General features: G+C 39.9%; 2 protein-coding genes across 16 annotated transcripts in view; one reads left to right on the forward strand and one right to left on the reverse strand.

Annotated features, from left to right (window-relative positions):
- The window catches only part of LOC139571612 (glutaredoxin 3-like), an 84,294-nt gene extending 79,942 nt beyond the window's left edge, over nt 1–4,352 (reverse strand). The window contains exon 1 of the mRNA XM_071394641.1: nt 4,256–4,352. The gene's annotated coding sequence lies outside the window, so the exon portion shown is untranslated. The remainder of the gene's footprint in view (nt 1–4,255) is intronic.
- A 1,219-nt stretch (nt 4,353–5,571) lies between these two features.
- Nucleotides 5,572–15,501, forward strand: part of ebf3a (EBF transcription factor 3a) — a 234,193-nt gene continuing 224,263 nt past the window's right edge. For 6 of the 15 annotated variants that reach the window (XM_071394653.1, XM_071394654.1, XM_071394649.1 and 3 more), the window contains exons 1-6: nt 5,573–6,354; nt 6,637–6,793; nt 7,159–7,222; nt 7,672–7,727; nt 10,078–10,151; nt 12,040–12,108. In XM_071394653.1, coding sequence (XP_071250754.1) covers nt 6,215–6,354; nt 6,637–6,793; nt 7,159–7,222; nt 7,672–7,727; nt 10,078–10,151; nt 12,040–12,108 — 560 coding nt within the window. In that variant the 5' untranslated portion in view covers nt 5,573–6,214. Of the gene's footprint in view, nt 6,355–6,636; nt 6,794–7,158; nt 7,223–7,671; nt 7,728–10,077; nt 10,152–12,039; nt 12,109–15,501 lie in introns of all 15 variants that reach the window. The other 9 variants (XM_071394643.1, XM_071394651.1, XM_071394657.1 and 6 more) reach the window with 6 other exon arrangements.

The raw sequence follows: 15,501 nt of genomic DNA on the forward strand, positions 1-15,501 counted from the left end.
CAACGCCTAAATAAATGTAGGAGTAAAGATGTGCTTAACAAGTCACATGATAATTTGCATGGACAAACTCTGTGTACAATAATAGTGTTTAACATGATTTTTGAATGACTACCTCATCTCTGTACCCTACGCATACAATTATCTGTAAGGTCCCTCAGTTGAGCAGTGAATTTCAAACACAAATTCGACCACAAAGACCAGAGAGGTTTTCCAACGCCTCGCAAAGAAAGGCACCTATTGGTAGATGGGTAAAAAATACAAAATAAACAGATATTGAATAGCCCTTTGAGCATGGTGAAGTTATTAATTACCCTTTGGATGGTGTATCAATACACCCAGTCACTATGACGATGCAGGCCTCCTTAACCCTAACTCAGTTGCCGGAGAGGAAAGAAACTGCTCAGGGATTTCACCATGATGCCAAATGTGACTTTAATACAGTTACAGACTTTAATGGCTGTGGTAGGAGAAAACTAAAAACATTGTGGTTACTCCAAAATACTAACCTAAGTGACAGAGTGAACAGAAGGAAGTATGTATAGAATAAATATGTTCCAAAACCTTCATCCTGTTTGCAATCAGGCACTAAAGTTAAACTGCAAATAATTTGTCAAAGAAATAAACGTCATGTCCTGAATACACCACAAAGCATTATGTTTGGAGCAAATCCAACACAACACATCACTGAGTACCACTCTTCATATTTCAAGCATGGGGGGTGGCTGCATCATGTTATGGGTATGTTTTTTATTGGCAAGGACTAGGGAGTTTTTTGGGGGGATAAAAAGAAACGGAATAGAGCTAAGAACAGGCAGAATCCTAGAGGAAAACCTGGTTCAATCTGCTTTCCACCAGGCACTGGGAGATGAATTCACCTTTCAGAAGGACAATAACCTAAAACACAAGGCGAAATATACACTGGAGTTGCTTACCAAGATGACAGTGAATGTTCCTGAGTGGCCTAGTTACAGTTTTGACTTAAATCGTCTTGAAAATCTATGGCAAGACTTGAAAATCATTGTCTAGCAATGATCAACAACTAACTTGATAGAGCTTAAATAGTTTTTTAAAGACTAATGTGCAAATATTGTACAATCCAGGTGTGAAGCTCTTAGAGACTTACCCAGAAAGACTCACAGCTGTAATTGCTGTCAAATGTGATTCTAACATGCATTGATTCAGGGGGTTGAATACTTATGTAAATGAGATATTTCTGTATTTAATTTTCAATAAATTAGCAAAAAATTCTAAAAACGAGTTTTCACTTTGTCATTATTATTGTGTGTCGATGTGGGTGAGAAAAAAAAATATTTAATCCATTTTGAATTCAGGCTGTAACACAACAAAATGTTGAATAAGTCAAGAGGTATGAATACTTTCAGAGGCCACATTAAGTGCTCGTGATTTTGCCAATACTAATGTTTGATTTGCTGTAATCATTAACAACATTGAATTTAAAACAAGCCACGGGAAAAAGACGCTGTGCTTATAAAGCAGAGGTGACTCTTTGTTTCGGTGTTGAGTTACGAGCGGCATATTTACCGTTATTCAAACAAATTACAAGCATGTTGTTTTGCCATAAATATTAAGCACATTTTATGAGTAAGAAATATGATTTTCGTTTTAAAATAAGATTCCATCTGACATGCACGTTGTTGAGGGACTTGCCTATATATTTTAACTTAATGTGCTATCTAACAGTTAATTATGTCATTTAGTATGTGATGATTAGGGCGTGGAATGATAATCTATGCAACTGAAAACTGTCATAGATGCAGTTGAGTGTTTTTGATGCGCAGTCACTCAGCTCTGACATTTGGTTGATGATGGTGCAGTAGGCCTACTACGAACACACACACACAAACACACACACAAACACACACACACAGTAGAGAGAGCGAGAGAGAGGAAGCTGTAAAAGTGAAATATAGGAAAGTGCTGAATTTCGATATTTGTCTGAAGTGAAAGAGGACTCTTTCAACTATATCTGAAAATATTTTATATATGGATGATTCAACTGCATCTAAAAAGAAGTTTCCTTTATGTTATACCACGTTTCTAAAAGCCACACAAAGCTTTCAAGTTCATTTGTGCTCTAACGTGAAAGCAGGACCCCTATATTACCCAACCTGCCATCAATCACAAGCTGACATGCATATTATGTCTGCAGAGAAATGAACATTTATGGGATAAAAGATTAGCCTAACTAATGTCTCAGTTTGAGACAGTCCTGTGTTCAATATTTTTGCATTGTCAATTAGTCTCTTATTTTATTTCATGTCCATGTCATGCCAATAAAACTCCCTGTCGCTACTTATTGTGAGCTTCCGCATCCCAGGCTGGCTTTAAGAAATATGTGGACTATCTAGCAAAGTAATGAAACCATGTCCTGTTGAAAACAATAATATAATCACGTATTGTTGGATATTTTTTCTTCTAGCTATGTTCCCTCACTCAGTGAAGTCTGTTCGTTTTTCTGCTGCCACAGCATCGGGCTATAAAGCCTACTGTACAGTCAGTAACACCACACACACGCTGCTTTAGCGATCGAAGATAAAAACAGGAAAACCTTGGTATATTTAGTCTTTCTCTCTCTGTGCTTTGGTATGATGTTGCGACTGGAGGAGAGGAGAGGACAGCTGGGCTATGGCCATCTCACCGACTTTGCCTTGACATCTGGGAAACCCACTGGTGTGTGGCACGCGAATCGGTTGATGTCGCTATTTAAATGCAAATTTGTGGGGGATCATTGAAGCCTCACCCCGTAAATTCACACAAAAGGAACACTTCACACACAATAAGGAGGAGGGTCGTTTTCTTCCGGAGGTCTTGGCAACACCAAGCAAATCTTATTCAAACCAACACACCTCCTGCATGACTAACATTGTGTTTTTTGTTGTTGTCTAGCGTTCACCATTAGCACACTTCTCCAAATGAGATATAACATTAGCGATCTTTTACAACTAAATCCACACACAAGGTCGTTATGATTAGAGCAGCATGGGCTACACGCACAGTTAACGTTGAATACAAAATATACACAAGCTTTTTAGTGACTTTATATTAGAATATAATATACGTTTTGTTATTAATATTATTATTATTATTATCATTATTATCATTATTATTATTATCATTATTATTAGTATCATTATTATTAGTATTATTATTGTTTATCTTGACTTATTATGCTATTGCTTTGTTATGAGTTTTTATTGCTAAAGAATAATCTATCCGTGCATCAACGTCATGACTTGTTGAGATGTCGCTGCGTGTGTTGCTGATGTCTAAACACACCACAGAATAAGCACGTGCGAGAAGCACTCATATGTCAAATTGAGACATGATCATAAATTAAAATATGCACTTATATGTCCATCAACGTCCCGTTTTTTTTCCCAGTTTTTTTTTCTCGTCCTAAGCACCTTGATTAATTTCCGTCTGTCTGACGGAAGCAGTTAGAGAGGAAGTCAAAGTTAAAACTTGGTGGAAATGAAAGAGCGCATTTAGCACGCGCACAGATGATCCTAGAGAATGAGCTGAAATAGATTCAGGCTCAGCGCCTGTTGTGGCAGCAGCTGATTCTCTATTCCTGTCCAGATGGCTCCCAACACAGATTTGCATTCATTTTCGCCTAATATCGTCCAAAATAGAGGAGCAGCTGCATTTGTTGTCAAATAAGGTTTAAAACTCATTTTTTTTATGACGCGGTCGTTACCTACGTGATGGGGTTGTCGAACTGTCCTACAACCTCTTTCTCGCCAGTCAACAGTATCCGTTTGAACAGCATCTGTCCTAAAAAACGTACTTTGGTCATCAGATTTAAGGCCCTTTGGTGTATAATCGGCATTAAACATACAGTAGGCTATCATTAGGCTGCTTGGTGCAATATGTAATTTCCAAGACAGAATTATACTGAGATAAAAAAAAATACTTAATTTATGACCAATTGAAATAACATATTTAGAGAAAAAAAACGAAAAAGTCAAGTGCACTCTATTTCAACGTTATAACATTTTACTTGCAACGCTGCAAACACGGCATTGGTGACATTGTTCTACGGCACATCAATTTATCGAGCAAATAATAATTTATAAGCAATTTGCATATGAACCCATTAAAATGAACACTTAGTACAATATTACCGGGTTGACCCAATAAATTGTAAATTAATAAATTGTAAATTGTCTAGAAATAGAGTAGCCTAACGATATTATCCTAAAATAGTAATAAAATGCAGTTTTATTATACTTACGTATTTAATTAGGACGTGCAGGACCGGGAAAGGAATGGATTTAGACGACGCAAGAACAACAGCCCGCTTTGATAATTCACTTATCTTTGGCAATAGTCATTAACCCCCAACCCCAGCAAAATGCTGTGTAAAACACATCTCTCTTCCTTTCCACGTACACCCATCCCACCCCTTTAGTGCACGGGGCTGTGGTGTCCCCTGATAACCCAAATAGGACTTCACTTTTCTTTTTTTGCCGATTAATTAAAATGTAAAAAATATATAGCTTAAAAAAAGGTCTACCACTTGGCAACAAGAAAGCATTTCCCTGAAGGAGAAATACCTATTACCGTCATATATTATTGTAGGCTATTTAAGAGTGTGTCTTTATTATGATAAAATACAGGTCTGTTCTTCAGAAGAGAGAGGTTGGACACCGTGCATCCCCTGAGTCCATTCACTGAATAGAATGATGTACACCCACATTAAACTAAATCAACTATCGTAGTGAACATCCATGTATAGCACACATACATACAGCCTGTGCATTGCATTTAGGCTAACACATTGCAATTGATGCCCGTCTGTTTATAAACTTCATGACAGACATGAAGAATGGCACATTGAATCGATAAGAGTCCTTACCATGCAAATGGTAGTAGTCTGGGATACAGCCATCTGACGCATTTCCCTTTATATAGATAGTAATACCTAGGCTACTGTCTGCAGCAGAGTTATTTTAGTTTGCCGTGAGAGACGCGTTATATTCCATCACTTGTAACATGGCTGCATTATAATAGCATTGATTAACTTTGACTATATATGCACTGGCGACCTTCTCTATAAAACATGCCAATTTAGATTTGGAAAAGCCTTAACAAATAGTAATAGTGAAATATATCCTATTGACATTGTATCTAGTTTTGACCAAATGGATTAGAAAGTCCTTTATGCTCCTATAGACATGTTATGCGCTTCCCTCAGACTTTTAGTCGATATTTACTCATTAATTGCTGAGAACATGACATAACAGCCTACCTGGGTAAAGTATTTAGTGACAATTCCGCTCCCTTCCCTACAATATGTTGTATCGGCTGGACTCTTGTCCTTTAGGATTTCATGTTTAGTGAATATTAACGTCACAGGATGTGAATTTGAGGGGGGAAATCTCTACATTTGATGGAGGAGAAAGTGGAGCTTGCCTTGCTAGAGCTCTCGGGTTTCAGCCAGGCAGCTATTGCATGTAGGACTCTCCAGAATGAAGCTCGTTCAGGGACAGGACGTGTCACTGTTCCATATATGGTCGAAGCCCCGCCCACCAGCGCGTCATATTCTGACAGCGCGCATCCCGTGGGTTTAGAGTTTTGGCTCCCGGGAAAGGTTCCACTCCTCCGGGATAGAGGGTTGAGTTTTGTATGCTTCCATCCCATTCTGCAAGACGCTAAAGGCCTCTCATCAACCTCTCCCGTGTCCAGGAACACCTCCATAGTAATCATTTCGTTTATTTTGCCTTTTGGAGCTGGAGCGCATTGCCAGAAGTGGTCGATTCAACTGATGCTTTAAAAAAAAAATGCTTGTTGTATGATGACTCCAGCTTGAGGAGCCATCACCAAAAACAAAAAGTTTTCTTCAAACGCATTTCGAATAAAAACTTGAATAAAACAGAAGCAACTACAACCATATCCTGCTATTTGAACGACTTCTTCAACGACTAGGATCACGTTCCAAACCAGCTACCGAGATAGACTACAGTAACCCAGTCTGTAAATTGTTCATGTCGTGCCAACACAGGACGGGCTCAAGGAGACAGGACTTGTGAACTCAACTGGGACTTTTATTTCGTTCTTACACGTTTTATAACTACAACAAAACTTATTTGACTGTTATTTTGTCAACCACCGAGAAGGAAAGATTGCTCTTCAACAACTACCTTCCTATTATTCTCATTTGGCCGGAGCGGGTTTGTACGAAACGGCTTTAATGTTTGGAATTCAGGAAAATATAGGCTTACCTAGAGGAGGGACGACTATGAAAGAGGAACCGCTCGGCAGCGGGATGAACTCGGTCCGCTCGTGGATGCACACATCTGGGGTAGTGGATGCGAACACAGCCGCCCAAAGGTACGTTTTGCCAAACATCCAATTTTTTAATGCATTTCTCAGATTGCCCCTAAATCCCCATATTGCCATGTATCAATTACAATCTCCCTGTGCGCCTCTTCTCTTCGGCTCTTTCTCCAACGCTCATTACATCATATTACTGTTAAAGTGACAAATCAAGAAATCTCTTGTCTCTAAAAAAACGTGCCTTTCGCCATCACCCAATGTTTTCATCTGATGCTAGCTCCATCTCCAGTGTATCTCTCCATCTAACCGAGGTGCTCCTCTCTCTTCTCCTCGCAGCGGTGTGGGTTTGGCTCGGGCACACTACGAGAAGCAACCGCCGTCCAACCTCAGAAAATCCAACTTTTTCCACTTCGTTCTTGCGCTGTATGACAGGCAAGGGCAGCCCGTGGAGATCGAACGGACAGCTTATGTGGACTTTGTGGAGAAGGACAAAGTAAGCGCCATTTCTTTGGAATATCGTCCCATTTTACTCAAATATATTTTTTATTTTCACCTACACAGTTCATCATTTTGGTGGTAAAGGCAGGAACACGTCATAGACGGTGGAGGAGACACGTGCAGTTATGTGGATTTTCTAAATGACTTCGAATGTCACAAAATTATTTTATAAATTTTTTATTTTTTTATTTTTACTCTACATAGATAGATATCCCCCCCCCCACACACGCACACATTTCCCCATCACTTGACCCCTTCATAATAGTCTATTTTGTGACCTCAAAATTACCACATCAAGACAAAATATCATCAAAACACAGTAAATGTATGTGACACTGATTCAATGCTCATTATTTTCAGGAACCAAACAATGAAAAAACTAACAATGGGATACACTACAAACTACAGTTATTGTACAGCAACGGTAAGTGGTATAGCTGCTGATAATGGAAAACTGTGTCTGATTATTACGAAGGGAATAAGTACAAATCACGGATGCATGCTTGGAAATGGATTCCGTCAGAGAACGTTGTGTGGTGGTAGTTAGTCTGATATTGGGTTACATTTTTAAAGTGGTAAATTGGCCTACAGTGTCGGTGTCAGCTAGCATCGTCTATGGTTTATCCACGCTCAGTTAGCGATGCGTGGGAATCAGATATTAATCCCACGTTTTAACCTGACGCTGACCAGATGATGATCATGAAAATGTATTAACACGATACATGTTTTATATATAAAAAAAATAAAACGTGTTTTATTATATTCATTTTATGTCAGTAAAAATTGTAAGATATTTTCTAAAATATAATGTGTAAGCAAAATCACAGTGTAAATGACAAGATACTTAAAAAAATATATATACTTTATTCACAGGTGTCAGAACAGAACAGGATCTTTTCGTACGATTAATCGATTCCATGACAAAACAGGTAAGAATTTTTTTAAATAAATATATATAATTATCTGCGATGCCAAATTGTATGCTTATGGTGCTTGATATATAACGCGTGTTGTGGAAACGTGCGTGGTTTTCCAATTGACCCTATTACAGAAGATATATGCGTCAATGATGAGCCTGTAAGTTATTAGGCCATGTGTGGTAGCGTTTTTTTTAATCGTTTATATTTCACTATAAATCAGCTCGCTCTCGGGTTGGAGCCATTGTGTTGTTGTTATTGTTTTATTTTATACAACTTTTGTGAATCGGCTATAGACATGGACAGTTGTAGATATCCGATATCTATTTAATTACAATAATAACCTTTAGTGGCCTCTGTTTAATTCGGGTTGTAAGCTCCAGGGGTCTCCCGTATACCCGTGCAAGATCCCCCTAATGTTTATTTAATATGCAGCCTATGCTAAAGCGTTTAATGGGGTCTATTTAATTTACCTTTTAAAAAAAAAAAATCGTGATTATACTTGACATGAGATATTACATATATTTTTTGGGAGAATGCTATAAAATATTTTGCTGATATTACGGTTACTGAAATTAATTGGTTTGTAGGTCTTACCGTGCTTTGTGTATTGGCTCGTGAGCGCATTTTTAGTAAATTAACCCCTAATTTTGCTTATGTGCTAATAGATGGGATGTCGTAGCCATCAACAAACATAGGTCTTATCTGCTGTGTGGTAATTGTGCGTTGACAGTCCATCAGTTCAGAAATGTTCAAATAAATATTTATTGTGACAAACAGACGAGACTATTATTGCTAAAAAGAAAGTCTCGGTTCAATAACAAGAGCCTCTTTTTTTAGTATGAGAGGACACTTGAGTGGACAATGTGGCGCGTTTCCTCAACCTGAATGTTTTCGGAAATCACTCTCGGCTAGCATGGGCTTATTGTTAAGTGCACTCCGCCAAGTTCACCGAATAGCCTCTAGCTTCAGTGTCTCGGGTTAAACAGCATTATTATTACCGGTTTGTTTATTCATATTTTGTCACCTCTTATTATATATATATATAGGAAATATAGTCTGGATGTTAGATTCGCCCCACTCCTCGTTGCCTGTACTTCTGTAGCCTATAGGGCTGTCTATGATCAGAGAGTCAATGACGCTGAACCGTCAGTTTATGGATTTCTGTTTCTTCAGCCGAGACACGGGAAATAAATCACATGATGATAACTGCAATACTCCCCAAATCCCTCACATATAGATGTAGTAGCCGAGGCTATGTGGTACCCCTCTCACCTCCAATGGAACAGAGCTGTTCGATGTGTTTCCAACTATTACCAGAAGCCCCCAAAAAACTATTAAAAAATCCCTATCTCATTTTGCTGTGAAATATTTGATGTAGTGATTTTTGTATTCACCCGCTTATGTCCCCTCTTGCAGCGTTGTTATTCATTGTAAATACAATTGTGATAAAGCCCTATAGTGTGTCATGCGTTTTACTTAATTGCTAATTATAAAGAGTTTATCTTTGATTAAAAGCACCGCTTCTTTGGTTTTACATTCATCCAAGATGTAACGGCGGTACGCGCGGGATAGGCAGGCTGCTGTAGCCGTGCATCACAGACCCGGGGCAGAACGAGGGGAGGGAGAGAGAGAGACAGAGAGCAGAAAGAACTAAGGCCGAGCGCACCTACAGCTCCGCGCCATCTGTTAAAGCCAATGCTCAAAAATTACTCAACCGAACCCCCTCCGAAACCGCTTTTTTTTTATCCGAGAAAAATCATTGTTAGCGGCTCAAAATAAACAACAGATTGCCCATTAGCTCTACCCCCCCATCCCCCCAAATATCTGTAGATTAGAATGGCGCTGATGTATACGGAAATGAGTATTATTTACATCGCCCATCTGCAGCTGAGAACCCACGTGTGGTTGGTATTATCCTGGGATAATGAATAATATATATAAAAACAACATATACACATATTAACATATTTGACATTTTTGTTGTGGTCTAGCAAATCAATTAGGCTATTTATTTACATTACAATATATATAAATATATATTTTTAAAGATATTAATTGTTTGGAAATGATCTACGAGAAATGAATTTATATTTTCAATTTACAATATAACCTATAAATCATAAACTATACAATTGCTGTATGTCGACCTATGTGTCAATATTAGTAGGCCTATATATACTTGATGAATTAATAATCAGTAAAATAATGAATTGATCAATTTATGAATTGAATGTTATTGTGGTGTAGGTTAAAGCCTTATATATTCTATAGCCCACAGAGAACGGCAAATGTGCAACGTGTTATCCAGTTCGATATTTGAATCGTCTGCTTCTGATGTATTTCTCGCTTTGATTCCAAGGCTATTATCTATGAAGGCCAAGACAAAAACCCAGAGATGTGCCGAGTGCTTCTCACACACGAAATCATGTGCAGGTAAGAGCTTGTCACGGCGATTAACTACATTTCAACGTCCTTTTAATATATGCTTGTTTTTTTGTGTTTTTTTTAATATATTTCTTTGCTTTGTTATTAAAATGCTGATTCGGAGTTTTTGAGGATAGTCCTTAGTAGATGTATTAACCCATCAACCTCAATCTCTTGTTGCAATGAAAACACGTCGATCCATATCGGCAGACTCATAGCCAATTTTACATAGGCTGCCTATTCTCAGACATAATATTATGCGAAATAGAATATTATATCTGGGGAGGTTGCATTCAATGACCATTAGGAATTACAGGCCAGAATCCCTGTATCGATTTGGCCTACTATAGTTGGGCTTGATTGGTCAACTGACAACAGACACAAAACAGAGATGAGGTCACTGATGACGGTACATTCCTGTGTTCTGTCAACGGGCGTTCCTTTTGACTCGCGCCGGAATAAAAACAGAAATGGACCTTTGATAATCTTGCCCCCCCCCGGTAGATAAAGTCACTGCTCTTATGAAGTTGGGTCGAATCCCTGTTTGTCATGAGCTGACCCACACAGTAGCCCACACAGCAGGCGTCATCCTGCTCCAAGAGGGCCGAACTACACCTCACCACCACGCCATAATGTACAAAAGCAAATGTTTTCCCTTTAGATGACGGTTTGCATATCAATGAATGTTTCAGAGGTGTGTGTGTGTGTGTGTGTGTGTGTGTGTGTGTGTGTGTGTGTGTGTGTGTGTGTGTGTGTGTGTGTGTGTGTGTGTGTGTGTGTGTGTGTGTGTGTGTGTGTGTGTGTACACACACTGCTTGTAGTAAAGGCCGTCTCCGTTGAAAACACAGATGTGGCTCGGAGCTCTAGAAGTGGAGGACTGTTAGACTTTGTTTATTCACTTTAACTCTCAGCAGCTTTAAAGAGCTTCACACACTCCTCACACCATATGGTGTTCACTTAGCTCATCTGGACATGTAACCATCATACAACTAGGATTCAAAAATTAAATAAAAAGTGGAGAATGAAGCATAACATTTTGGTATAATTTCAACATGACTGTACCACACAGTATTGGGTCCGGTCCTATCCCCATCGGTAGCTACGGCTAGACCCCAGCACCATAACCAGCACCACCGTCTTAACCGAGACAATGCTACTTCAGTGAAAGATTGATGCAGGGGGCTGCGTGGCTTCCGAGGCGTTCTAGTGAATATCTGGCCTATCACAGAGAGGCTGGTTTGAAGATGTCCGCCTGCATCCTCTCCAGAATTAACAGCTTGACAATTAGAGGGAAACAAAAAGCTGAAGCTGGTGGAAAGACGATTCCCCAGCCTCCTGGCATCTTCTGTTCTCAGTTCAGCGCTAGAGACAAACACCACAAAACATGTCGTCTCCCTGAGACTAGCAAACGTGCAGCAGCAGTGCTCGGCAATGCTAGGGGTACGTCCCAAACGGCACCCTATTCCCTACGTAGTGCACTACATTTGACCAGAGGTCTATGGGAATAGGGTTCCATTCGGGACACGGACGAGGAGATGTTTACCCGTTTACCCGGCGTGGCGAGACTGACTAGGTTCCATACCAATCAACAGACAGACAGCTAGCGCCAGGCATACAGGCACAGCTCAGCAACAATCATTATCTAAACACTGTCATGCTTAGATAAATATACAATTAAAGAATTAAAAGAAAATGTTACTAAGTAACAATTAAACATGCGAAGATCCACACTGTGTCAACCTCTTTGGCTGCAGTTTACACATGCAGCCCAAATCTGATTTTTTTTGTTGTTGAACCAATCAGATCTGGATCTTTTGCCTATAAAAGGGGCAACAGATCAGAATTGTTCTGCCTGTGTGAACCTGACTTGATAACATCATCATTTCCTCCTCTCTAGTCGGTGTTGTGATAAGAAGAGTTGTGGCAACAGGAACGAGACTCCTTCAGACCCCGTTATCATCGACAGGTAAGAAACAGATCGCTGTTTGGTACACTTCTTTTCTCTATTCTGGTGTAGTCGTGTGGCGTGTGGCGTGTGGCGTGTGTATGTGCGGAGTGTGATGGTCATGGTTGTTGTAGTCATTCTGGGACTGTTGTTGTAGTCCTTCTTGGTATTCTGTGGTGCCCAACTTCTGTCTCTCTCTCGCTGTCTCTCTGCATTGTGCTGTCTCTGTGTTTGTTGTTCTCCTGCGTTGTTGCACAGGTGGGTTGACTTGGAAACCTGGAAGTCTCTGTGGGGATTGGGTAATTGCTAGCGAGTTGTCAGGGGAAACAGTTTCCTCTGGCCTTTCCTCTCTCTGTGCTCTGCCCTGCTGTGAGGGAGTCAGTTGTTTACACCTGGAGTGTGTTTGGCTTTACATTCAGACATGTATCATTGAGTGGCTGCCTCCTAATTTGCGAACAAGTGTTGTTATTCAGTACTCTGTCATTTATTCCGCTATACTGTATATCTATGTGAATCTGAGTGCTTGGCTGCCTTCCTAAATGGGCCCACTGTCCAGGAGAGCTTGATATCACGTTAGATGTATTGTTACTGCTACTGGGCTGAGCACCGTTTTCTCAGTCGTAGTTCATTGGATGTGAACAAGTATGTTGAGAGAAGTAAAAAATTATGAGTTAAACCAGGGTGAGATATGAAGAAACCAGGAGAAGGAAAGACGATAAGTTAAACCAGGGTGAGATATGGAGAAACCAGGAGAAGGAAAGACGATAAGTTAAACCAGGGTGAGATATGGAGAAACCAGGAGAAGGAAAGACGATAAGTTAAACCAGGGTGAGATATGGAGAAACCAGGAGAAGGAAAGACGATAAGTTAAACCAGGGTGAGATATGGAGAAACCAGGAGAAGGAAAGACGATGAGTTAAACCAGGGTGAGATATGGAGAAACCAGGAGAAGGAAAGACGATAAGTTAAACCAGGGTGAGATATGGAGAAACCAGGAGAAGGAAAGACGATAAGTTAAACCAGGGTGAGATATGGAGAAACCAGGAGAAGGAAAGACGATGAGTTAAACCAGGGTGAGATATGAAGAAACCAGGAGAAGGAAAGACGATAAGTTACACCAGGGTGAGATATGGGCCACCAGTGGATAGCAATGCTAATGTTTGAGTTGTTAGAATAGCTGTTTGCTTAGCGGAGAGTATTTGGCATCTGACACAGGGAACATCTCTCTTATTAGTAATCAAATATGGACGGCCAGTTGCTGCCTTCACTCAGTCAGTCAGAGAGTCTGTGTGTCAACCAGTGAAACATAGAGCTCACAGACGACTCACATTCTGGGACTGGAGCAACTCTGGCACAATGTAGGAATGTCTATGGATTCACAATCACGTGTATGATTGCATTTAGGGGATTTATGCATTCATTTTACGCTTTTACACATTATTGTATTATGACTGTATATGTATTTATGTATGTGTGTATTATGACTCTAAATGTATGTAGGTTATTTTGTTGTTACTTAGAAACATATAACATTTTATTAATGGAATGTTGTTTTGTGGAAATAGGTAGAGGTAAACTGATGCTTTTCAGAACTACTTCAGTTGTACAAATCCATACACGTGTTTCCACGTTGCCTCCTATTGGTTGAGAAACGGACATCATTATTTGACGGCGGAATGACAGCGTGTGTGATGTGATGTGTGCGTGTGTGCGTGAGTGTGAGTGTGTGTGTGTGTAATGTCATCTGTCCAGTATTAATAATAACATGTTAACAGGGTATATTTGACTAGTTCTGTGCTTAGCACTGTTATCACTCTGCAATGTTGTTGCTTCATTTTATTAGTATTTTATTATTGTTTTATTAGTATTTTGTTAGTATTTTGTTAGTATTTTGTTAGTATCTTATTAGTATTTTATTAGTATTTTATTAGTATTTTATTAGTATTTTATTAGTATCTTATTAGTATCTTATTAGTATTTTATTAGTATCTTATTAGTATTTTATTAGTATTTTGTTAGTATTGTTTAACTATGTTGAACTTGTGTCTGTGGTGCTGACTGAGAGGGAAGTGACGACGTTGCAGACTGAGTCCAAATAATCCATAGAACTGCTACACAACAGATGAGATCTGAGCCGTAATTCAATCACAGGTTAAAAAGAGAGAAGAAAACACTGTGTCTCACATAACCTCGAGACGGCGCTCTGTAAGTCTCACAGCGAGCCGGTTTGTTATGGTGTGAAGCAGTGGAAACGTGTAGCTTAGCCGGTCCCCTCCCTGTCCCTCTCCCTTGCCTGCTATGATCCCTGGGAAGGCAGAGGAAACATGAGGTCTTGTCACTTGTCGTGCCGGTGATATTGTGTATTCGGGGCTTCAAAGTCAGGCGAGCACTTTTAAAACAGGGCGTCTCTGACACAGTGAGCGCTAGTTGCTCTTCCCATAAACTGCTTGACTTTGTATTGTGACTTAAACACAGTTAAAAAGGGATCCAGTGTCTCCGCACTTTGTGCTTCAATCTCACCCAACAATGTGAGTGTAACAGAAGTCCAATAGGAACATTGGACAGAGAAGGAGGGGGGGGGGGAGAGTGGATGGAATCCCATGACTGAGACAAGAGAAGCAAAACATGAGGATACTGTAGCGGAAGTTCAAACAAGCGGATTAAAAAGCTTCACATTTTCATTGTGATGTGTGTGAATGGGTCTGGGGTGTGGGTTTCATAGAGGAGGGAGTAGATCCGTCCTGTGGAATCACTAAAGCAGATGGATGTCATTAGGCTCTGCTATTGTCTGTAGACGGACTACCCCGAGCCCGTGGTTTTATCCTATAGCCCTGTGTACATCCATCCAGACAGAAATCACTGCAACGCTAGTCATCGGTGACTGCAGAGCTCATGTACTGTATATAAAGATCACAAGAGATGAGGAGAAGAGCAGCTCCGTCCATTATGCTCTTGTCTCTGTATGTTTTGTTCTTCTTGCTGTAGCTATGGACATTTAAACGTGTATGAAACGTTTTTATTTTAATTAAAAAAATTAATAATTGTCTATCAGGTTTTATTGTTATTGATGTTTCTTATGTTCTGTGTCGAATGGTTTCTTGGAAATGTAGGTTTTGTGTGTACATGGACAGAGTGTCCAACTGGGTGAAACTGAAAGGACGGAATGTTGAGGCTGACAAGGGAAGTCCGATTACGTTACTATCAAAACATCTAACTGCAGAGTTCTATAGAGAGAGAGAGAGAGAGAGAGAGAGAGAGAGAGAGAGAGAGAGAGAGAGAGAGAGAGAGAGAGAGAGAGAGAGAGAGAGAGAGAGAGAGAGAGAGAGAGAGAGAGAGAGAGAGAGAGAGAGAGAGAGAGAGAGAGAGAGAGAGAGAGAGAGAGAGAGAGAGAGAGAGAGAGAGAGAGAGAGTAGA

The sequence above is a fragment of the Salvelinus alpinus genome, chromosome 3 (genome assembly GCF_045679555.1).
Source record: "Salvelinus alpinus chromosome 3, SLU_Salpinus.1, whole genome shotgun sequence".
Classification (NCBI taxonomy): domain Eukaryota; kingdom Metazoa; phylum Chordata; class Actinopteri; order Salmoniformes; family Salmonidae; genus Salvelinus; species Salvelinus alpinus.